Raw genomic sequence first — 23,642 nt, 5'->3', positions numbered from 1 at the left:
GACTGGCTCCCCTTTAGCTGCTTTCCCTGACTGCCTGGGGTTTGTGTTTGTGGGAGGTGGGGTAGGGGAAACTATATGCATATGCAGGTGTGGGTGCATGATAATGGACAGAACAGGGCTTAAACTCCTCAGGCCTCCCATGCTTTTCAGGGCTCTGGCAGCATTTTGATGGATTGAAGTCAAAAGATGCCCGTGTTCTCACTACAGCAAGCTAAAATGCTTATTTTGGGGAGAAATGTATCTTTTCTACAACTGACTATATCTAAGGGAATATATATTGCTAATTTTCTTTGTGCCTTGTTAGCATTTTTAGCTCCCCTTTCTCTCCTGCTTATCTAACCCATGGATTTTAATGGCCATCATCAATTCAGGCTGCTTCATCCCAAGGAGGGTTTTTATCTTTACAGCAATGTAAAAAAGGATGGGATAATTCATTGAGACGTTTTCTCTCTGGAAGAATTTGTGGAAACAATATACAAACTATATTTTCCTTGTTCCTAGTTAGTAGCACTTTTTCTATGGATTTTTATGATATTTTTTGTTGAAAAATTTGCAGTGTTTGCAAAACCTTAGCATAACTAATGGTTTCTAAAGTTGTCTTCCAAAGGGTATTGAAAACATAAAAAAGGATTAATGTTTTTGTAAATGTTTCTAATTACTCCCAACAACTTGTGATGGGAAAGTAGGCTCCATGGGTGTTGATACTGAGCAAGTTAGTTTATAATTTAAATTCAATAAGGAAAAGTCATATGATTGATGAATTATTTTGATGATTTCACTCCGTAATATCCTCCGTATGATTTGGTCACAGACACAGAGGACACACGAATATTTTCTTATAGGAAAATCTGTGTAGCTCATTTCCACTTAACTTGTGGGACCTTTGATTTCCTGTGGTAATGCTGCTCTGATAGTGTGTACTTTAAGAAAAATCTTAAAATGTATGACCTGATAGATTTCTTTTTAGCCTTTAGAGGAAGCTGGTTCAAAATCAATTACTAGGCTATCATGATAGACTAAGAAAACCATACGTCTGAACCCACTATTATTTAAGTAGATAACCCCGTGAGAGGGTTGTCTTTTATACTGGAATTTCTTTATTCATCAACATAGATTTGAGAATAGCTTCTTAGTGCTCTGACAAAAGGAAAAAAATGTTGATTTCTCTGTCCTTTGAATTGTGCCTTTAGCTTTAGAAATAAAATTACAAAATAATGAAAACGTGGAGACGGTTAAGTTCTCCACAGGGACACCTGTACCTCACATTTACCTGTTGATGTATTTGTTCTGTACTAGCCCAAGTATTGCTTATAAACCTGTTCAACTGCAGAAATGAAAGCCAAGTAAACAACAACTAATCTTTGTTTCAGCCACTTCTAAGGATTCCAACAGTCTCAAAGCAAGACCAAGATCCAGGTAGTGTTTGTTTAATTTCTGCTTTAATGCCCTTTGTATCCTGTCCCTGACTAGAAATAAAATCCTACACCCGAAGCCCAACCCACAATTTCCTTTTCCTTCAGATTTGAAGCTTAGAATAGATGTGAGTTCACATGTCATGAAGGGCCTGTTTGGAGCATGCAGTGCTGCTGGGAGACTCTTAGTTTCTGTGTTTATTAGTGCTGGAAGATGGTGGCTGCTGCTGGCTGGTCGCCTGACAAGAACTGGTTTGTGTGGATATGGCCCACTTGTTGCAGGATGATAAGGAATAGAGGGCAGTAGCTTTGGAGAGAAGGAAATGTGGTTAAAAGGTTACACTGAAATTTACCATCATGACAAGGTGGACCCCAAAAAGTAAGATGCCTGAGGGATAAAGCCTAGAGTAGGAAAAGAAAATGCTCACAGTGATTTTAATGAAGCTTTAAGCTTTAGGTAAGCAGCGCTTATGGTCTCTTTTATCCTTAGAGCCTCTTTTTGGCTTCACAGTTTTTAGATGGGTAGAAGCTAGTAGAAGAGGGAGTGCAAGTAAGACAGAGCTGCGGTTGACATCAGACATCAGAATGGAGGATCAAGGAGAAATACAGAAACATTAATAGAACATCAGAGAGGGGTAATGGTATTGGGATCACTCTTCAGTGGTAGACAGCAGTGTAAGACAGGACAGTACATATGTGTTTTCCAAGTTTTGCTTTGGCTCTCGGTAACTTTTTTTTCCTTTGACTACTTAGACACATTCCTGAAGAAGTGAATTTAAATCTGATCTTATTTCATATGCTTGAAGTATTGATGTTTAAGAAAACCTCATCTTTTTGTAAATCTAAGAGTTACCCCTTAGTTTGTTTATCTTTTATGTCTGGATTTTCTAAATTGGGGGTTTTGTTTCCTTATTTAGAGAAGATACAGATATCTAAATATTTTTTTGGAACAATAGATACAGTAATTCTTTTGGTTACTGTTTCTGTGGCTAACACATTTCCTCATCTTTTTTTTTTAAGGATCAACAGATCTTTTACTGTACTGGCTTACAGTATTGGCTTTAGGATGTAGGAATAGTAATATTTATCTGTCCTCATAAAAAACTTTTGAATTACAGAAATCTGTTTATGTGTGCTATGTTAACTGTAGATTAAACCTCACAGTTTTCTTCTGTTGACTTCCTCTGTTTCTCAAAGCAAATGAAAGTACAAAATTTCATAGTCACATGTTCTGTTATTAATATCTCTGGCCAACTTGTATATATTATTCTTTTAGGGATTGGTCTCTTGATAGAATTTAGATGTTTTTATTTTCATTGCTCCCAACTGGGTCTTCACTGAGACCGAGAGGATCAAATTATTTTTATCTTCCTTTTTAGAATAATAAAACTCTGTAGAACTCTGAGGGAAAGAGGGAAGATCACCATTCTAACACTACTTCTATTCATTATTTTGTTGATTCCTGCACGTTTGTATTTAAATTGGTTGTAGTCATACTTTTACTTATTTAATATTCAGTTAACTTTCCATATGAAAATACTGGTACACAGGTTATATATATGGAAGTAGAATGGAATGAGATATGTAGTGTCGGATGGTGTGCCTAACTCTATGTATGTGTTTTGATATACACACAAACGCACATATTTTCTTTCTTGACTGAAGAATGTCACTAAAGCTCTTTCTGGCAGAGAAGTTTTTTCTTTTTTAATTTCTAGCTAGAGTCTCTGATTTCCTTTTTAAATCAAGAGTTCCCATTTGAAAACTTTGTTGTCCTTTTCTATTGGTTTCCTTTTACTCTGATTGAAATATTAGAGCATTCTTCCTGCCAGTTCCTATATGCCTTTGCCTTGCCTGTCTTGCCAGTTGTTTTACGGGGACCACTCCAGAGCATGTTACATGCCATTGTGGTGGTTTTATGAAAGATTGCAACCTTGCATGACAAACAACTCTTCAACTACCACAAAGGAACCTCGAGGAGGGAATGATTCAGGAAAGTGCAAACTTGTTATGTCAAAATGAGCTTTACCAAGAAATGAGGTTGTGTCATAATTATCAATAGATTCAGATTTCATAAATGGCACTCTAATAGCTAAATACTAATAATAGTTTTCTGAGGTTAATTTGTCCCTACAACATATCTCTGACTCAAAGGTCATTTTGTTCTTTGACAACTTAGACAAGAAGCTGAATAGAATGGATGTACGCATCCACTTCTTAGAAAATCATATTGAGAACTCCTCCACAAACCTGTTTCTAAGCAATAGATAAATGTACTGAGTTGAATTGATTTAGAAAATAATTAAATCTGTAATAAATAGTGTAGCCGCTACTTCCAAAAGATTTCTTTCCTGGCTCGTAGACAATATCAGAATATTTTAAAAATGGGATTTAGAAATAGATTGTAGTTTGAACTGAATCAGTGTAACTACCTAGCTGTGTGACCTTTGGCAGGTTATTTATTTCCTGTTTCTTGAATGTAATTATTGGAGTTATAATTTCAGAAGTTGTCTAGTTAGTTACTGCCTTGTTACAGATTGAGGGAGAAAGTTAAGAGGAAGCTTTTGCTTTGAAAATTTCCCCATACTGGTATTTCTCATGGTAAAACAGCCTAGACCCTCCATCTGATTGATATGTTTCCCTTTCCTAAATTTTATTTGTGGCATATTCCCTTGAGCATCTGATGCTTACTCTTGGGTTATCTGCCCTGCTTCCACACATGCCTGTCATCAAGGTCACATGTAAACAGGAGAAAAGTGCTGCAGCCCATTAAGACCACCAACCCCTTCTGTTACAATATGGAAATGGCTAAGCTGAAGGTTTACATGTTATTTTTATTGACAGTACCAATAAAAACGGATTTGAATTTACGGAAAGCTTTTCCTTTGGGTAAATTTAGGTCTAAGATATAATATGAACAAAGAGGTTAAAAAAGGTTCTGGTTCATGGTTTGGGTTTGAACAGATAATGGCATCCAAGGGACAGTCGAACTCATGATTGCTTTGAGATGGGCACTTGTCAGTCCTTTATAGTGATTTTGACTTTTTTGGGTATTTTCATTTCAGTCCTGCTTCAGAGACTAAAGCTTTGCTATCTCCCTTCTGACCTTCCCTTATTTTGCTGCAGATCTTACTCTAGCACCTCCATAGAAGAGGCCATGAAAAGGGGCGAGGACCCTCCCACCCCACCACCGCGACCACAGAAAACCCATTCCAGAGCCTCCTCCTTGGATCTGAATAAAGTCTTCCAGCCCAGTGTGCCAGGTGAAGTGCCCCTCTGCACCCCAGTCTTTCCCTTTCCTGTTGGAGTCACTGGATGTATGTCTGCCACAGAGGCCTTTGTGAGTCCACAGAACGAGCAGATCTGGCCATTTCCCATCCCAGGAAGGTCTTTGAGTATGGTATTCTGGGGTGGCGGGGGGGAAGCACTTCTAGGCAAATAAATATCCCATGTGTCTGGAGCCTTGCCCACACTCATATGGACCAAGAATTATGAAATTCTGTACCAAGAAGATGAAAATCCTTTAACCCCAGACATCCCACTGAGTGCATGGCTAGGGTCTTGTTCTCTGCATTGTGGTAATTTGCTGTCTGTTATTTCCTGAGATACTTATGTATGAAAGATCTTGGTGATTGACACCTGGCCAGAATCTTCTGTATCTTATCCTTGTGAAGATCCTGTGTATTGGAGGGTTTAATGCCAAGGGGGCCCCGCTTTCTAAATCTGACTGATGGTTAGGTGGTTGGTGGAGGGAACTGGGCAAGGGCTCCTCCAGGTGGCCTGCTGAGGGGCTTCTGGGGATGGGGCTTCCTTGAGCCAGCTTCTATACAGCTGGGTTGGAGGGGGGTAGAGGTTGGAGGGTCCTGTCTGCTTCCCTGGCTCCCTGGGAAGTGGGAGATGTCCTCCTAGGGAACCTACAGAACAGCAGATGAGAACCATGCATGCCTTTGCTTAGTGAAGGTGCTAGGATGCAGCGCCTTCCCAAGTGTTATTTTGGGAGCAGCAAGGGCCTTTCCACTGACTAATGTAGGCAAGCTATAAATACAGTGATTTCCTGGAACTTTTTCTATATTTGTGTGCATTTTAAATCAAGCCAGCCTCAGATGCTAGTGATTTGCAGATTATTATCTTTTCTACTAAAGCAAGAAAAGACTCTCCTTGGCTCACACATTAGCATGACCTCTGTGTCCCAGCAGAGCTCAGCATGTTTTAGTTGTTCTAATAAAGTAGTCTCCTCACAGTAAAGTTGCAGATTGTTTTTTAATATACTAGAGTCTGGAACTCTCTATGAAATTTGATTCTCTGCCATGAGTTCATCAGATAAAAATTTGCCTTGCATTTTCTCCCATACTTTGATCCAAATTCTGGCATAATTTCATAGTAACTGGTATTTGAGGTGGGAATAGCCACGGATGATGATGCTATAAAAATTTCACATGGCTGGCGGATTATGACCCAGAAGATTTTTCTGTGCATGCAAGAAGATTAAAACAATCTGGGCAGCTATCTTAATACATTTTCCTTGCAAGGAGAGACTGGAAACGTGCAAGCATCTTTCTGGCTGTGCAAGCCCACAAGGAGTGCCAGCTGTGCTGGGGAATGGATGTGCTGTGGCTTTTACGACATTGCATCATATGGTGGAAAAGACAAGACTTGATTTGGAGTCCAGCTTAGCTGCTTATTAACTGTTTTGATTTTCAGCAAGTGGCTTAATCTTTCTGCATTTCAGATTTTTAATCTCTAAAATAGGGGCAACAGTCCATGGAGCTGTAGGGTTTTGGTAAGATAATAAACATAATCCTAATAGCAACATGTTTGGCCCATAGGCACTCATTTGCACAGAAATCACTGAGGAAAGCAGTGTGAGGACAAAGTCCCCTGACCCTCTTGATCTCCAGTGGGGCAGGACCGTGATCTGTTCCCTATAGTTGCTTGGTGGCCTCACAGAGGAACTGAGCCCCACTTGCCTGCTCTATTAGAAGCAAAGGATTGTAAAAAACAAAGTAAGTGAGGCTAGGTTGTTGAGCTGAGTCAGAGTGGCCTATGGTGGACTGATTGTGTGGAGAAGAAATAGGATAGAGACAAGATGCAAAGAAGCAAGAATGAAAGAAGAAAGTGAAGAAAACAATGAGGTGGTTGTTATATAGGAGTGATGATGTTTCTATAAAGGGAGGAGAAGGAAATAGAAGACTGTAGTGACCAAGGGGAGGAGAGCCTACAGAGAATCCTTCCCACAGACTTGGTGAAGGATTTGGACTTAAAAAGAGCTTAGAAGAGGGTGACATTAATGCCTTCAAATTTAGGAAGATCAGTTATGTGATATGGAGGAGAATTACATTTAGATTTAGAATGTGTATCTATAAAAATAAACAAGCCACTTGAGCAGGATGGAACAATTGACTTTATCTTTGATATCTGTAAAAACAGTATGAACCTAAATTTCCAGGAGTCTAGGTTATCCTAGGGCTCTAGATGGGTGGGTGCTGGTATGACATCTAAAATGTATGTTTTCATAGGGATAAGCTGGTATGACATGATTGTTGTGTGTAAAAGGGAGATTACCTTTTGTAATAGCTGATCCAGGTCATGGAGCCATCCTGTCCAGGCCCAAACAGCTGCTGCGTTTGAGAGAAAACAGAAATGTGCAAGAAAGACTGAATCAGTGATGAAGCAAGTATACAAAATCTAGATGCAGTCAGACTTGGAACTTGTTCAGTGCTGTTTAGATTTTATAGCTCTGTTCTTAGAGCCATAACACATATTTTATTTTATTATTATTTTGTTGTAGAGAATATATTTTATTACTGAAATTCCTGTAAGAAAAATCGCACTTTAAAGACAGTGCTTTTTGGATCTTGACTTCCTTTTCCTCATTGAAAGAGTTGTTTTCATAAAGCAAATTTTCTCATAACAGGGGTTTCTTTTGTTCTACTGTGTGGGTGGGAACTCCCCTCCTTCCACTCTTAGCAGTGACCTGCCCCTTCCAGAGCCATACCTAAGGCTTGCAGCTGCAGGTTGCCACGGTGGTGGTCTACCCCTTCATTGCCGCCTCTACCATAAATAGCCCTGTTCCAGGCATTGAGCATCCACCTGGCAGAAGGGGCAGTGCTTGTGTGGAGAAAACAGCCATCTTTTTAAAGCTGAAGACCAGAAACCTTCATCACTTCCGCTCAATTCTAGCTGAGGAAACTTAGTTGCATGGATCTAGCTAGCTGCTAGGCAGCTAGGAAATGTAGTTCCTGGCAGGGTAGCTATTTCTCATTGACATCCCTCCTGTAAAAGAGGAGTGGATGTTGGTAGACAGCTCTTTCCACCACATCCCATATGGCCAAATATATTCAGATACACGTGTTAAAACCATGGTGATGGCTGAACAAAAACACATCCATGGGTAGTATCTACCCTTGGATAGCTAATGTTTTATTTCTGCTTTAGATGTACTGGAAATAATAATTAATTCCAGGGTTAAGAAATTATAGTACATCTGTATTATGGAAACTTATGAAGCAGTTAAAAAGAATAAGGGATGTGTATTAAGTGGAGAGCCATCTGTGATAAATTAAGTGAAAGAGGCATGATGCAGAATATGTAGGCAACTGTGGTTGCCTCTGGGGAAGAGAATAAGATGACTGGGGACAGGAGTGAGAGAGAAACTTACTTTTCATTGAATACCCACTTGTATCTTTTTAATTTTGCCCCATGTACAGATATTAAAATTTTTCTTTTCGCTCTATAGCTGCAGCAACTACAGTGGTACCTGAGAGTACCAGAAATGTCCTTTCTGACTGAGTTTACCTGTTTCAAACTTGCCTACCATACTATGTCCAGGGTATCTTTGTGGCCAGTCTGCTGCCACTTCTTAGAATGTAGCTAAAAGGACAGAAGCATTCTAGAACATTCTAGAGGGCTCTGACATGTTCTTCAGATTCCTCTAAAGTGCCCTTCCAACATTGAGGAATAGTTTTTTTTTTTTTTTTTTTTTTTTTGAGGAATAGTTTTTGAAGGACTTCCCATAGCCTCCATTGTGAGATGTACAGATGGGCAAAGTGTGATAAGGCTCTGTCTCAACTTGGAAGGGGGTTGTATTATTTAGTTGGCCAGCTGAGAAGAGTCTGTCTGGGTTTTTCTACAAATTGGTATTTCTTTCTGCAACTTGAGAAATATGTAAACCCTTTGGGAATAAGAGACACAACATCTCTTATCAAATATAACCTTCAAGTTTCCTAAAGGATGAATTTGCTCACATAAATGGCCTCAGCTTTATAGATTTTCTTACTGTATCATTTGTATGAGTGCTTATTCCCTTTTAAAATCTAGTAGGATTATGGGATTCCTGTTCCACCCCCAAACTTTTGGGTCTGCAGTACACAGCTGGTTAAGGGTTCAGTTTGGCAGTCTGGACAGTTTTTTTTTTAAATTGAAGCTTTATTGAGGTAAAATCTGCACACTGTAAAATTCGCCCTTTAAAAATATATAGTTCAGTGGCTTGTACTATATTCATACTGTTGTGCAGCCACTAGTATTATCCAATTTTAGAACATTTTCCTCACCCAAAAAGAAACCTCATATTCATTAGTAGTTCTTCTTCATTACCCTTTCCTCTCCCCCCAGCTGTTGGCAACCTCTAGCCCACTGTCTGTTTCTATGAATTTGCCTGTTCTGGACATTCCATATTAATGGCATCATACAATATATGGTCTTTTGTAACTGGCTTCTTTCCCTTATTATAATATTTGTAAGGTATATCCATGTTGTAGCATGTAGGAGTACTTCATTCTTTCTATGGGTGAATAATATTACATTGTAGGAATATGACACATTTTATCCATTTCTCAGCTCATGGATATACATGGGAGTGGAATTTCTGAGTCTTATGGCAACTCTAAGTTGGACATCTTGAGGAACTACCAAAGTGGCTATACCAATTTACCTCATCTCACTAGCAGTATGTGAGGACTGTACTTTTTCACTCTTGAAATACTTATTGCCTGTCCTTTTTATTTTAGTCATCCTAGTAGGTATGAAATGGTATCTTATCATGGTTTTGATTTGCATTTTCTTTTTAAAAAATTTTGTTATTTTAAAATAATCTCAGTACCCAATGTGGGTCTCAAACCCACAACCCCAAGATCAAGAGTTGGATGCTCTCCTGACTGAGCCAGCCAGGTGCCCCTTGATTTGCATTTTCTAATGACAAATGGTGTTAAACATCTTTTCATATGCTTATTGCCCATTTTATGTCATTTTTGGAGAAATATCTGTTCAAAATCTTTACCTGTTTTTTTTTAAGATTTTATTTATTTATTCATGAGAGACCAAGAGCGAGGGGGGAGGGGCAGAGACACAGGCAGAGGGAGAAGCAGGCTCCATGCAGGGAGCCCAACATGGGACTCAATCCCGGGTCTCCAGGGTCATGCCCTGGACCGAAGACAGGTGCCAAACCACTGAGCCACCCGGGCTGCCCTTTACCCATTTTTAAATTGCGCTATATTTGTCTCTTCCTGTTGAGTTGTAAGGGTTCTTTATATATTTTGGATACAAGCCCCTTTTCAGATCCATGATTTAAAAATATTTTCTCTCATTTTGTGGGTTGTCCTTTCAACCTTTTTAATGGTATCCTTTGAAGTACAGAAGCTTTTAATTTTGATGAAGCCCAGTTTATCTATTTTTTTTATCATTTGTGCTTTTGGTGTCATATCTAAGAATTTATTGCCTAACTCAAGGTCACAAACACATACTCCTCTTTTCTTCTAAGATTTTTATGTTTTTACTTCTTATATTTAGGTCTGTGATCCATTTTGAGTTGATTTTTTTTGTATGTGATGTGAGAGTAGGGGTTCAAAAAATTTGTTTTTTTGCATGTGGCTATCTAGTTGTCCCAGTACCATTTGTTGAGAAAAGTATTACTTACCTTTTATTTTCCTGGCCCACTTATCCACTTGTTAAAAATCGACTGACCATAAACATAAAGGATTGTTTCTGGATTCTTAATTCTATTCCATTCATTAATATATCTATCCTTTTTTTAAAAAAAGATTTTATTTATTTATTCATGAGAGACACACAGAGAGAAAGAGGCAGAGACACAGGCAGAGGGAGAAGCAGGCTCCATGCAGGGAGCCCGACGTGGGACTCGATCCTGGGTCTCCATTATCACACCCCGGGCTGAAGGCAGCGCTAAACTGCTGAGCCATCCGGGCTGCCCTAATATATCTATCCTTGTGCTAGTACCATACTGTCATGATTGCTGCAGAATTATAATACATTTTGCAATTGGGATGTGAGTCTGCCCACTTTCATTTTCTTCTTCTTTTCTTTCTTTTTTAAAAAAGATTTATTTATTTATTTATTTATTTATTTATTTATTTATTTATTTGAGATAGAGCATGAGCAGAAGTGAGCAGCAAGTGCACGGGGTAAGGAGGGGCAGAGGGAGACAGAGTGAGAGAATCTCAAGCAGACTCCCTGCTGAGCGTGGAGCCCAATGCAGGCTTGATCTCAAGGTCCTGAGATCATGACCTGAGCTGAAATCAAGCATCAGATGTTTAACCAACTGAGCCACCCAGGTGCCTCTCTTCTTTTTCAAGATTGTTTTGGTATTCTGGATCCCTTGCATTTCCAAATGAAATTTAGGATCAGGTTGTCAATTTCTATTTAAAAAAAAAGGCAGCTGGGAGTTTGGTAGGGATTGCATGGACTGTGTAGATCAGTTTGGTTAGTATTGCTATTCAACAGTATTTTTTCTCAAACTTAATAATAAGGCTAATGGACAAATAAAAATTGTGCATATTTATGGCATACAACATGTTTTCCATCTTAACAATATTAAGTCTTCCAATCCATGAACATAGGATGTATTTCCATTTAAGTCTTTAGCTTCTTTCAACAATATTTTATGTTTTCTTTCTTTTTTTAAAATTTTTATTTATTTATGATAGTCACAGAGAGAGAGAGAGAGAGAGAGAGAGAGAGAGAGAGAGGCAGAGACATAGGCAGAGGGAGAAGCAGGCTCCATGCACCGGGAGCCCGACGTGGGATTCGATCCCGGGTCTCCAGGATCACACCCTGGGCCAAAGGCAGGCGCTACACCGCTGCGCCATCCAGGGATCCCTATTTTATAGTTTTCACATATAAGTTTTACATTTGTAAAAATTTATTCTTAAGTGTTTTGTTTATTTTGATGTTAGTCTAAAGGGAATTATTTTCTTAATTTCATTTTTGCAGTCTTCATTGCTGGCGTTTAGAAATACAGTTGGTTTTTATATATTGATCTATCTTGTAACCTTGTTGAACTTGTCAGTTGTGTGGACACTTCTTTTTTTTTTTAAAGATTTATTTATTTATTCATGAAAGACACACACAGAGAGAGGCAGAGACATAGGCAGAGGGAACAGAAGCAGGCTCCATGCAGGGAGCCCGATGCAGGACTCAATTCCAGATCCTGGGATCACACCCTGAGTTGAAGGGAGATGCTCAACCGCTAAGCCACCCAGGTGTCCCTGTGTGGACACTTCTTTTTTTTTTTAAGATTTTATTTATTTATTCATGAGAGAGAGGGAGAGAGAGGGGTGGGGCAGGCAGAGACACAAGCAGAGGGAGAAGCGGGCTCCATGCAGGGAGCCCGATATGGGACTCCATCCCGGGTCCCCAGGATCAGGCCCTGGGCTGAAGGTGGTGCTAAACCGCTGAGCCACCCGGGCTGTCCCATGTGTGGACACTTTTTTTTTATGTGGACACTTCTTATCTTTAACTTAGATAATGAGTTTGGCAGCATACTCATTATTGGACTTTTAACTGCTTAATCATACAGCTACCACAAATCATGGAGGGAATCCCTTTTAGTGTTTGGAAAACATTTAAAGTACCATTCCTGACTGCTTGCATCCAGCTGTACTTTTCCTCTTATATGTGAAAACAGTTCATCTAGTTTCTTTATCAAGTAGTATATTCTTTACCTATCAGTATGCCAGTCCCAAGCCAAGTTTCCCTATTTGTTAGAGTTGTTTTTAGGTCCTTTATTAACGCCTAGCACTAGATACAGTGGTGATGATGGCTGATTTGAATTTGAGGCTTACTTTTTACAGAGGACACATTTAAAGCACTTTCTATGCATTATCTTTTTACTTACAGTAACCCTAATGAGGTAGGTGCTGTTGAATCCCCACTTTGAGATACAGAAACTGAGGTGCAGAAGTTAATTTGGCTAAGGTTGTGGAGCTAATAGATGGTGGTGCTGGGTTTTAAGTGCATGTAGCCCATTGCTAGGGCCTACATTCCTCCACTGCCTTAAGAAGGGGCAAGTACTTCTCTCTACCCCACTTGTGTCTCCCGACTTGTGCATTTGGCCAGATTTTTGGTAGTCCTATCTCTGTTCAGCTGCCTGTATTGGATGTTGAATTTTTTTTCTTAAGTTGGCTCCACACCCAACATAGAGCGTAATGAGGGGCTTGAACTCATAACCCTAAGATCAAGACCTGAGCTGAGTTCAAGAGTTGGAACCTTAACCGACTGAGTCACTCAGGTACCCCTGGATATAGAATTCTTAAGAGGGGCAGAAGGCACAGTGCTATTATTATTCCTGTTGGTTACAGCCCTCATCCTCCTTCACCAGCCAGCTGAGGACTGAGACTCCTCTCCACACCTGGGCAGTTGGTTGCCACAGCAGCCATTTATCTTTGAAGGGCCAAGGAATTCGTTGGCTTCTAGATCTGAATCCTTGCTTTCAGGCCTGATCTTATTTGTGGTAGAGGTCTATAATGAGAAGTAACACATTCAGAATTTGTAGTGACAGAGCATTAAGATTTCCTTTTGAGCTTCTCAAGAGTTGATGGATAAAAGATGTTGCCTGCAATATAGTGTCACCTGGTCATGAGATTTGAAATCTAGAAGATCATTTAAACATGGAGAAGTATAGTTGAGCTGTTAGGCTAGATGAAAATTTCAGAGGTAAAAATACAGTGCTGGTGTTTCCAAGCTTGTCTGGGCCAGATACTCAGTGTGTTCATCTAGGCCACTAGCAGATGCTAGTCTCCATCTCTGGAAGGTGTGGTTAGTGTGCTGTCTGTCCTTGGCTTCTTTTTGGCATTTCCTGTTCCTTTCTTTCTTTATAGGATTTTTTCTTTTCCAATAGTTATGTGAAAGTTTCTCTGCTAGCATAGTGCTGTGATTTGTGCCAGTAGAAGGTTTACAAAGGCTTGCCAAGGTGAGAGTGTAGCTAGTCTTGCTGTTAGGCAGAGTGCATTCTCTTTTCTGTCTGCTCTCTGGCTTTATAGCTTTCCGTGGGCTGGCTAAGTGCTTGAACAAAGGACTGTGGGAAAGAACAGGACTAGAATCTTGGGAGGATGCAGTGGGAAATGTTGGTATAACCTTTTTAAAAAATGCTTATAAAACTAATTTGAATAGGGGCATCTAGGTAGCACAGTTGGTTAAGCGTCGGACTCTTGGTTTCGGTTCAGGTCAGTATCTCAGGGTCATGAGACAGAGCCCAGCATTGGGCTCCATGCTTAGCTTGGAGTCTATTTGAGTTTCTTTTATCCTCCCTCTGCCTCTCTCCCTGCCCCAATTCATGCTCTCTCTCTCTCTCTCTCTCTCTTGCTCTCTCTCCCAAATAAAAAAACACCTTATTTGAGTAATAGACAAATAGTTTCTTCTGTGTAAAATTCTAACGTTACAGATCTGTCCTTAACCTCATTTCCACCAAACTCAGGATCCTCTCCAAGAAAGGTATCCCTCTGACATTTTCTAGTCCATTTATAACATCAATTTCATGGGTTCTTTTGTCTTTAAAATAATTGGCATCATACTGTACATATTTTCCCTGTGCTTTTTCACAATTTTTTATTTTTTGGTAATATATCCATGTCAGTACTGATAATTTTGTCATTCTTTTATATGCATTCTATATACTGGCTATTTTGTTAAAAACTGTATTATGGAATACTTCAAATTTATGTAAAAGTAGAAAATCCCCATCCCCAGATCAAATACCAGATATTGTATAATTTCATACATATTTTATATGTATCTCTAATAGGTAAGGCCTTTAAAAAAACTTAATCATGAAACCTTTATCATGTAACAAAGTTAACAATAATCCCTTAATACTTAGTGTCTAGCCGGTGTTCAGATTTTCTGAATTGTCTGAAGTATGTCTTTTTGTAGTGACTTGCACAAATTAGGATCCAAACAAGGGCTACAGTGCACATTGTGTTTGTTTTGACATCTGCTAAATCTCTTTTAATTGATAGGGTCCTCCTTCAATCTCTTCTTCCTCCCTGCTGGTTGATATTCACTCATTCATATAAAAATCATCCACCCTTATAGACATTGTACATTCTGTATTTGGCTGGTTGTCCTTCCATCTTTTGTATTTCTTACAAACTGGTAGGTAGATGTAGGCTTGATTTTTCACATTCTATTTTTGGGAAGGTAGTTCCTAGTGATGCCGTGTATTTTCTACTGTATCGCATTAGGAAGTCCGATGTCTAATGCCTCTGTTTTTTTTTTATTTATATATATATATTTTTTAATTTTTATTTATTCATGATAGGCACACAGTGAGAGAGAGAGAGGCAGAGACACAGGCAGAGGGAGAAGCAGGCTCCATGCACCGGGAGCCTGACGTGGGATTCGATCCCGGGTCTCCAGGATCGCGCCCTGGGCCAAAGGCAGGCGCCAAACCGCTGCGCCACCCAGGGATCCCTGTTTTTTGATTTATCAGTGGGTTCATGAAGTATTAGCCTGATTCATGCATTATGATAGAGATCCCAACAGCCTTTCAGGTAATGATTTTATCAGGTATTGATCCTCATTGCCTATATCCAGTGGGTGTTGGTAAATGTTTAACTGGCTATTTGCCAATTTTTATGGTATAAACATCCCTACCACAGCCAACTTAATTCTTACTGATGTGTCACTAAATGTGGGGTTGGAACAGATGTATGCACTTGGTTCTTACAAGCATGATATGAGTTGTTTCCAGCAAATTACTGCGTAGATCCATGATTTCGTTGGTAGTTGCAAAATGGTGATAGTTTTATTTTTTTTAACGTTTATTAATTTGGGCCTCAGTTTATTTAACCATTTACCTATTGTTAGCCATTTTCCTTATGACTGTTAAAAAACATGTGAGCTAAAGAATGTCATAAAACAATACAATTCTTGGGGTGCCTGGGTGGCTCAGTTGGTTATGCTTCTGACTCCTGATTTCAGCTCAGGTGAGATTGAGCCCTGTGTTGGGTTCCATGCTAGGCGTGGAGCCTACTTAAGATTCTGTCTCTCCCTCTCCCTCTCCCCCTCCCCACTCCAGGCATGTACACATGCTCTCTAAAAAACAACAACAACAAATAAAATTCTCAGTATATGCGTTTGAGTTTAGAAAGTTATGTGAAAACTGAAATAGACTTCAGTAATGGTGACAAGCAGAAATACCTTATTGTTTAACCAATATTTATTGAATACTACTGTGTACTAGGTACTGTGGAGAATTCTAAGAGGAATATGGATATGGCCCCACATTCTGCCTATCAGTATTAAAGTTACATGTGAGAAGGATAATAAGTCTGGGTGGTTTCTAACTAGGCTGATCTGTAGGTAGATATATATTGGCGTGGTGGTACAGGCTGTTGAGCTAACCTTTGAGGGATGGATATAATTTTTGGAGCCAAATTCTGTTGATTTTTCTTTGATATCTGCCTTGGTTTACTTATTACCGGTTGCCTTGGGGACTACTTTAATAATCTCCAGTTTGGTTTGCTTGTTTCATTCTTTCCTTCATAGAGCAGCAGGATTAATTTTCTTAAGTTCAACTATGATGTCACCTTCCTACTTAAAACTTTTCAGGTCTTTTATGTAAACACCAAATTTCTTTGTCTTAACAGCTAGACCCAAAGCCATGAGAACACATGAATTCAGTAAGGGACAATCACCATGGCCTGGAATGCTCAGAGAGGTGTGTATTTCAGGAATAAGTAGAAACCGGAAGCCTAAAGTTTGTTTACTGATCAAAAAGAATGGAGACTAAAAGGGACGGAGTTCGCAAACTGTGTTCTTAGGAAGTCTTAGAATGGTTGATTGGAGTGGTAGAGTTAATCCAGATCGCAAAAGGTGGAGTGATTGAGAAACTTTAGTGTGGAGTAGTTGTCATCACAAACTCATTTTAAAGTGTTTCAGACTTAGATGTTGGTGTGACTAAATGTCAAATTTCAAGACACATATGTGCACACACACACACAAACACACGCGTGTCTTTAGCCAATCTAAGGAGTTTCATAATAAAATGATTAGGAGAAATGTACTCATGTCAATGTAACATGAGAAATGAAATTTGACCTTCACCAAGGTTAATTCTTTTTTTTTTAAAGATTAAAAAAAAATTTTTTTTTATTGATTTATGATAGTCACACACACACACACACACACACACAGAGAGGCAGAGACATAGGCAGAGGGAGAAGCAGGCTCCATGCACTGGGAGCCCAACGTGGGATTCGATCCCAGGTCTCCAGGATTGCGCCCTGGGCCAAAGGCAGGCGCCAAACCGCTGCGCCACCGAGGGATCCCTTAAAGATTTTATTTATTTATTCATGAGAGACATAGAGAGAGGCAGAGACCTAGGCAGAGACAGGAGCAGGCTTCCTGCAAGGAGCCTGATGTGGCACTCAATCCCAGGACCCGGGGATCATGACCCAAGCCCAAGGCAGATGCTCAACCACTGAGCCACCCAGTGCCCACCAAGGTTAATTCTCATGTGTTTTTGTTGATTAACTCTGCCTATTTCTCAATCTGGGACCTAGATAACCTGTGTCATATGTCCCATGGTACAAGAAGTTGCTGGAAAAAAATGGCAACTAAATTCTAGAATCATAGAGAGTCTGTTAGTGTTGAAAGAACTTCTGTGTCATCTTGGCCACCTCTCACGTATTATAGGCGATAAGACTGAGATCCAGAAAATGTAATTGCTTTGTTCTCCATCAGAATCCTCTTTGTTCAAGTCTTTGTTGCAGCAGATGTGGTGTCAGAGAAAGCAGTCTATATTAATTTAATTTGGGGGGGCATGCTTTACTATTCTTTTTTTTTTTTAAAGATTTTATTCATGAGAGAGAGAGAGAGAGAGAGGGAGAGAGAGAGGCAGACAGAGACACAGGCAGAGGGAGAAGCAGGCTCCATGCAGGGAGCCCGATGTGGGACTCTATCCTGAGTCCCCAGGATCACGCCCTGGGCTGAAGGTAGGCGCTCAACTGCTGAGCCACCCAGGGATCCCACTATTCTTCTATAGGTAATAATACATGTAAAGTTAAAAGTTATATTAAAGGGGCACCTGGGTGGTTCAGTCAGTTAAGGATTTGCCTTCGGCTCAGGTCATGATCCTTGGGTCCTGGGATTGAGCCCTGTGTTGGACTTCCTGCTGAGCGGGGAGTCTGCTTCTCCCTCTCCTTCTGCCACTCCTCCCTGCTTATTCTCTCTTTCTCAAATAAATAAAATCTTTTTAAAAAAGATATATTAAAAAATAGATATGGTGCCCAATATGCAAGAAACTAATATTATTTTTCTCTGCTTTCTTTTAGGTGATTTTCAATGTTGGGCCAATTTCCCTGTAGTTTTTTTTAGCGAGATAGGAAAGAAAGTTTTGCCTTCATAAGTACTTGGAGATCGTAGGAATTTATTTCTTTTTTTGATGATCAAAAATTGTTATTATCAAATTGTTATGTTAAATATATATAAAAAAGAAAAGGATTAGGATACTGAATCCCTGGCCTCAACAATAATCAACTAACTCTTTATGGCCTAATTTGTTTCATCTATGTTCTCTCTCCCATATGATTAATTATACTTTATCCTCTACCCTTAGCTTGAAAAAAAATATTGAGGTGTAATTTCCAGACCATAAAATTAATCTATTTTAAGTGTACAACTCAGTGGTTTTCAGTAAATTTATCAAATTATGCTGTCACCATAATCTAGTTTCAGAACCTTTTCAGCACTCCAATAGTATGCCTCATGCCTGTTTACAGTCAATCTCCATGCCCAGCCTCAGACAGCCAGTAATCTACCTCCTGTTTCTATAGATTTGCCTTTTCTGGACATTTCATATAAATGAAATCATACAATATGAGGTCTTTTGTGTCTGGCTTTCTATACTTGTTTGATGTTTTCAAGGTTCATCTAAGTTGTAGCATATACCGGTATTTCATTTTTTTATTGTGGAATAGTGTTCCCTTGTATGGACATACCACATTTTGCCTCTCCATTTTTCAGTTTGATGAACATCTGAATTTTTTATACTTTTTGCCTGTTAGAAATAATGTTACTATGAACACTTGCATGTGAGTCTTTGTGGGACATATGTTTTCATTTCTCTTGGCACAGGACCAAGGAGTGGCATTACTGGGTATATGGTAAATTTAAGAAACTGCCGAACTGTTTTCTAAAGTGTCCATACTATTTTACATTTCCACCAGGAATGTGCAAGGGTTACTGTTTCTTTCCATTTTCACCAACGCTTACTATTTTTTTTTTAATTATAGCTATCCCACTGGGTGTGAAGTGGTATTTCATTGTGGTTTTGTTTCCCTGATGGCTGATGATGTTGAGCATCTTTTCGTGTGCTTATTAATAATTCCTATATCGTTTTTTGGTGAAATGTCTACAGAAATCATTTGCCCATTTTTAAATTGGATGTTTGTTTTCTTTTTTGGGGGGAGGGGAGGTGTTTGTCTTCTTATTGTTGAGTTACATATTCCAGAGTTCTTCGTTTATTCTGGCTACAAGTCCATTATCAGATGTGTAATTTGCAAATATTTTTTTTTGCATTCTGTGACTTGTCTTTCCATTTTCTCGATGGTATATTGTGAAGCAAAAGAGTTTTGCATTTTGATGAAGTATAGTTTATCAATTCTTTCCTGTTTAGATTGTGCTTTTGGTGTCCTATCTAAGGAATCTTTGCCTAATCAAATGTCTTGAAGCTTTTCTTTTCACTTCTAAAAATATTAGTGTTAACTCTTCTATTTGTATCTGTAATCCATTTTGATTTAATTTTTGTATGTAGTGTGAGCTAAGGGCCTAAATTCATTTCTTTGTATGTGGACATGCAGTTGTTTTAGTGCTACTTGTTGAAAAAAATACTCTCCTTTTCCTATTGAGTGGCCTTGGCACCTTTGTTGAAAATCACTTGAGTATAAATTGAAGGGTTTGTTTCTGGACTCTATTCTGTTTGTTGATCTATATATCCTGATGGCAATACTACATTGAATATTTTTTAAAGCAAGGGAGTTATATGTAGTCTTGTGAAGAGGTAGTCATATGACTTAAACTAAATATTTGCTACAGTGGCACATTTTAAGGTAGTGTCTAGCATCTTATTCTTCAGAGTATGTGGCATGTAGCCTATTCAGAAGCATCATTGTAGTTCCTGGAAGTTGCAATACTTTTCTTACTTTCAGCCTTCTGACATGCTTATTTCCTGGACATACAGTAACACCTATCCAGCTGTTTATCCCCATCTCAGTGTCCTTTTCTGCTCTTTACCACTACCTATACTGTAGGTTCAAAACGTGATACTGATTGCTGCATCATAGTAGCCTTGGTGATGTCATTTTACTTCTCTAAGCCTTAATTTTCTCATCTGCAAAGTAGAAGAATTGAATTTGATCTCATTACTTTTCCAAACTCAGTCATTAATATTTTCCCTGGTGAACAATTCCAGGTCATGTGTAAGTTCCTTTCTTTTAACTGGTGAAAACTAATTGTTGTGTTTAACAGAGAATTGAACGACCTTGTATGTTTGGAGGGAAATGGGGCATTCTCAGGGAATTGAAGCAGCCCCTGGCAAACATTTTATCAGATTCATAGGTGCAGATAACATATGAACCCATCACTGTGTGTAACTGGGTGATTAGGAGATAGACATAGGCTCACAAATACTTTTGTGATTAGTAAGGAAAGAAAGTACATTTTTCTATTACAAAGAAATAGCCGTTTTAATGAACTTGCCAAGAAGAAGAATGGTCTTCACTGATGAAATCCTTGAAGCTTTGCATATGGCTGACTCTCTACTTGATTGATACTTAAAAGTGCAGGTCCCACTGGCAGGCTTCTTTCAACATTTTCCATCCTTTAAGTGTTTTTTCCCCCCTTTGGCGTTTGAATGCTTTTATTTTCTTCATAAAATATTCCTAGTTTGGGGGGATGGGAGGCCTTTTCACAGCTGAAGTTATTCTAAGTTTCACTCCCCTGAAGAATTGGCTTTCTGTTCTTTGCAGCTTTCAGCTGCCACATCTGCTGCTTTATTTTCACTTAGTTATTTGGAACACGTTTTCATTAAATTATTGATTTGGGGCTCTGTAAAAATCTGAAGGAAATTAGTAAATAGACAGTAATATATATGGATAAAATTTTGACTGGAAATTCCTAAACATAATAAAATAAAAGGATAAAAAATTGGAGGTTAGAATGTTGGGTGAAGATACGAAGACCTGACATTCAGCAGATCAGTGCTAGAAAATGCACATCTTTCAATAAATTTAATAAACACTAGTAATTGTTACTGTGTCTCCTGAGTTTAGGATTAAATGGCAATTTCTTTCATGAACCTTTAAATCTAGTTTTCAGGATTTGGGTATCTATTATTTTTTTCCCTCATTACACGTATAAAAATTTTTGATTTGACAAAACCTTGCTGATACCTGGTATTCCACCTTATTTGAGACTTCAGGAATAAACCTGCAATTGCTTCACAAGTATGGTAGCTATTAATGTATACATCAAAAGTGTCCTTCTCCCCTCTTCTTTCCTTCTCTTCCCTTCCAGGAAAGCAGGTATTACTGTTAACAGGTATGTTGTCATCTTTTGCATGTGTACGTTAGATTATTCAGTCAAAGTATTTTTTTCAATTTCACTTTGCATGAAGATATACTTTCTCTTTATAAAACTGATTAGAGCATTCTGGATAAAATATTTGAATCTAATTTAAGATCATGAATGGACTGTAACTACTATAAGAGGAGATATTTACTAAATTCAGTTCTAGTTATTCACCCACTATGTGAATATACTACACACAAGGCAGTGTGTTTAGGTGCAATGGGAGATAAAAAGATGAATCAGACATAAGCTTGTAGAATGAAGCTAGATTAATATCACCTACTGTTAAAGGAAATGAACATGGAGTCATAAACACATAGAAGAGATTTTTCAACAGGAGCCAAATAAGGAAAGATGCATGAGCTAATACCATTTTTTTCCCCCAGAGTGGTAGCTAAGGGAAAACCCAAGGCTAGACTCTGCCTGCCTCCTTCTAGAACCTGTGTCTGTGAGTAGACGAGTCTTGAAATTTCTTCCTGAAACTCCAAATCTGGTGTGAAGCGAAATGAGTGCGTACTCTTAGTTTTACCTTTTCTTGACTGAGGGTCAGTGGACATGACTTCTGGAAAGAGAGGGAAAAAGCTGGCAGAATGAATAATCACAGCTGATGCCCTGATATGGTGGAGGGGAAGGCCCAGGGCTCCATGCTGAACTGAGGGAACAAACTGAAGTTTGGGAAGTATCTCCAAGACCATTGATGTACCTGAAGACTTGAGAGAATACACTCTGTTAGAGAATTGTTTATATCCTTTTGGCATTCATATTTCAAAATAGCATATTTGTAATAGCCTCTTGTTGACTTTTCAGTTTTAGTTATCATCTACTGCCTTTCCCTTCTAACACCTTTTTTTTTTCTCTTTCACCTTCTCAGTACAATTAAAGTAAAATTTTGGTTAGGTCAGTATTTAGTGTTTATATTATTCTTATGGCCATGTAAGCCCATATAGTATATTATTTATTTTTCTTACTTATGCAGGTTTTTTTGGCCTTGGAGTGCATAATCAACTTGTTTCTTTTCAGTGTACTTGCCCCTGAAGCAACTGTAGACTTCCTCAATTTTCTAAAGGTCCTCTTATGAAATTCTGACTCAGGTATTAGTTTTATCTGTTTGAAGAAATGTAGAGTGATCGTCTTCTATGCGGGTACATAGTATTCATCATGGCATCTCCCTTCTCTGTCATCCAAGGATTCTCTTCTTCTTTCTCTCATATTGGAGTTCCTTTATCCTGTATCCATCCCATGCCTTGCTCTTTCTTGGTTTACTCTCTTGCTTTGGTAGAACACACCCTTGAGTAGCTTTTTTGGAAAGAGTGTGTAGAGCTCAATATGAGCCTCTGAATGTCTAACAATATCTTTAATTGAACCATCATGCAGGCTGCTCATCTGGGTGTTAAACCATCAGTTGGGAATCAGTTTTCTTTTCTTTCTTTTTTAAAGATATTTATTTATTTATTTATTTATTTATTCATTCATTCATTCATTCATTCATTCATGAGAGACACACACACAGAGGCAGAGACAGGCAGAGGGAGAAGCAGGCTCCAGGACAGGAAGCCTGATGTGGGACTTGATCCTATGACCCTGGTGATCACAACTTGATGAGCCAAAGGCAGGCACCCAACCACTGAGCCACCCAGGTTCCCCGGAAATCAATTTTCTTTAGGATTTTCATTACACTGATCCAATGAATTCTAGCTTTCAGTAGTATATTAAAAGTCTAAAACCATTTGGACTTTGATCCTTTGGATGTGGCCTGCCCTCCTCTTCCACCCCCTGCTGGAAACTTGTAGAATCTTTTAACTCCAGTATTTTGAAATTTTGTATTCATGTGCCTTGCCATGGATCTGTTTTCTTTCATTGTCTTGGGTACTCAGTGGGCTCTCTCAATTTAGAAAGTCCTATTCTTTATTTCTTGGTAGTTTTCTTGGAGTGTGTGATTTTTTTCCTGATATTTTCTCTCTTTTTGTGGAACTTTTATTTGGATATTGGATTATTAGGATATTATTCCTACTTTCTTTAAGATCCCCTTAGATTGGGGTGCCTGGGTGGCACCGTCAGTTAAGTGTCCCACTCTTGGTTTTGGCTCAGGTCATGATCTCAGGATCATGGGATTAAGCCCTGTGTTGGGCTCCGTGCTCAGTGCTGAGTCTGCTTGGGACTCTCTCTTCTTCTCCCTCTGCCCCTCCCCTCTGTGCTTGCAAGTGTGCTGTGCTGTCTTAGATAAATAAATAAATATTAAAAAAAATCTCCTTAGATTATCTTTGAACCTTTGTATTAAGCTTTCCCTTTCTGCTATCATGTTTTTAATTTCTCGGTGCTCTTTTTTAATTATTTGTTCTGTTTTTCAGTAGCATTTCAGTATTTCATCTT

The 23,642-nt window shown here is 38.8% G+C and overlaps 1 protein-coding gene and 1 long non-coding RNA gene across 17 annotated transcripts in view; one reads left to right on the top strand and one right to left on the bottom strand.

Moving 5' to 3' along the window:
* The window catches only part of REPS2 (RALBP1 associated Eps domain containing 2), a 231,016-nt gene that overhangs the window by 134,770 nt on the left and 72,604 nt on the right, over positions 1-23,642 (top strand). For all 13 annotated transcript variants that reach the window (XR_012026586.1, XM_072817502.1, XM_072817501.1 and 10 more), the window contains 2 exons: positions 1,371-1,416; positions 4,539-4,675. Coding sequence is in view for 12 of the 13 variants with exons in the window: in XM_072817502.1 (XP_072673603.1) it covers positions 1,371-1,416; positions 4,539-4,675 (183 nt within the window). In the remaining variant the exon portion in view is untranslated. The remainder of the gene's footprint in view (positions 1-1,370; positions 1,417-4,538; positions 4,676-23,642) is intronic.
* Positions 1-23,642, bottom strand: part of LOC140628277 (uncharacterized) — a 48,549-nt gene that overhangs the window by 23,401 nt on the left and 1,506 nt on the right. For 2 of the 4 annotated variants that reach the window (XR_012026588.1, XR_012026591.1), the window contains exon 3: positions 6,975-7,030. This is a non-coding gene — a long non-coding RNA (uncharacterized lncRNA). Of the gene's footprint in view, positions 1-1,439; positions 1,720-6,800; positions 7,031-23,642 lie in introns of those variants that run through there. The other 2 variants (XR_012026592.1, XR_012026587.1) reach the window with 2 other exon arrangements.

The sequence above is a fragment of the Canis lupus genome, chromosome X (assembly GCF_048164855.1).
Source record: "Canis lupus baileyi chromosome X, mCanLup2.hap1, whole genome shotgun sequence".
Lineage (NCBI taxonomy): Eukaryota > Metazoa > Chordata > Mammalia > Carnivora > Canidae > Canis > Canis lupus.
Note: the sequence above shows the minus strand (reverse complement) of the source record. Positions and strands in the feature narration are given on the sequence as shown.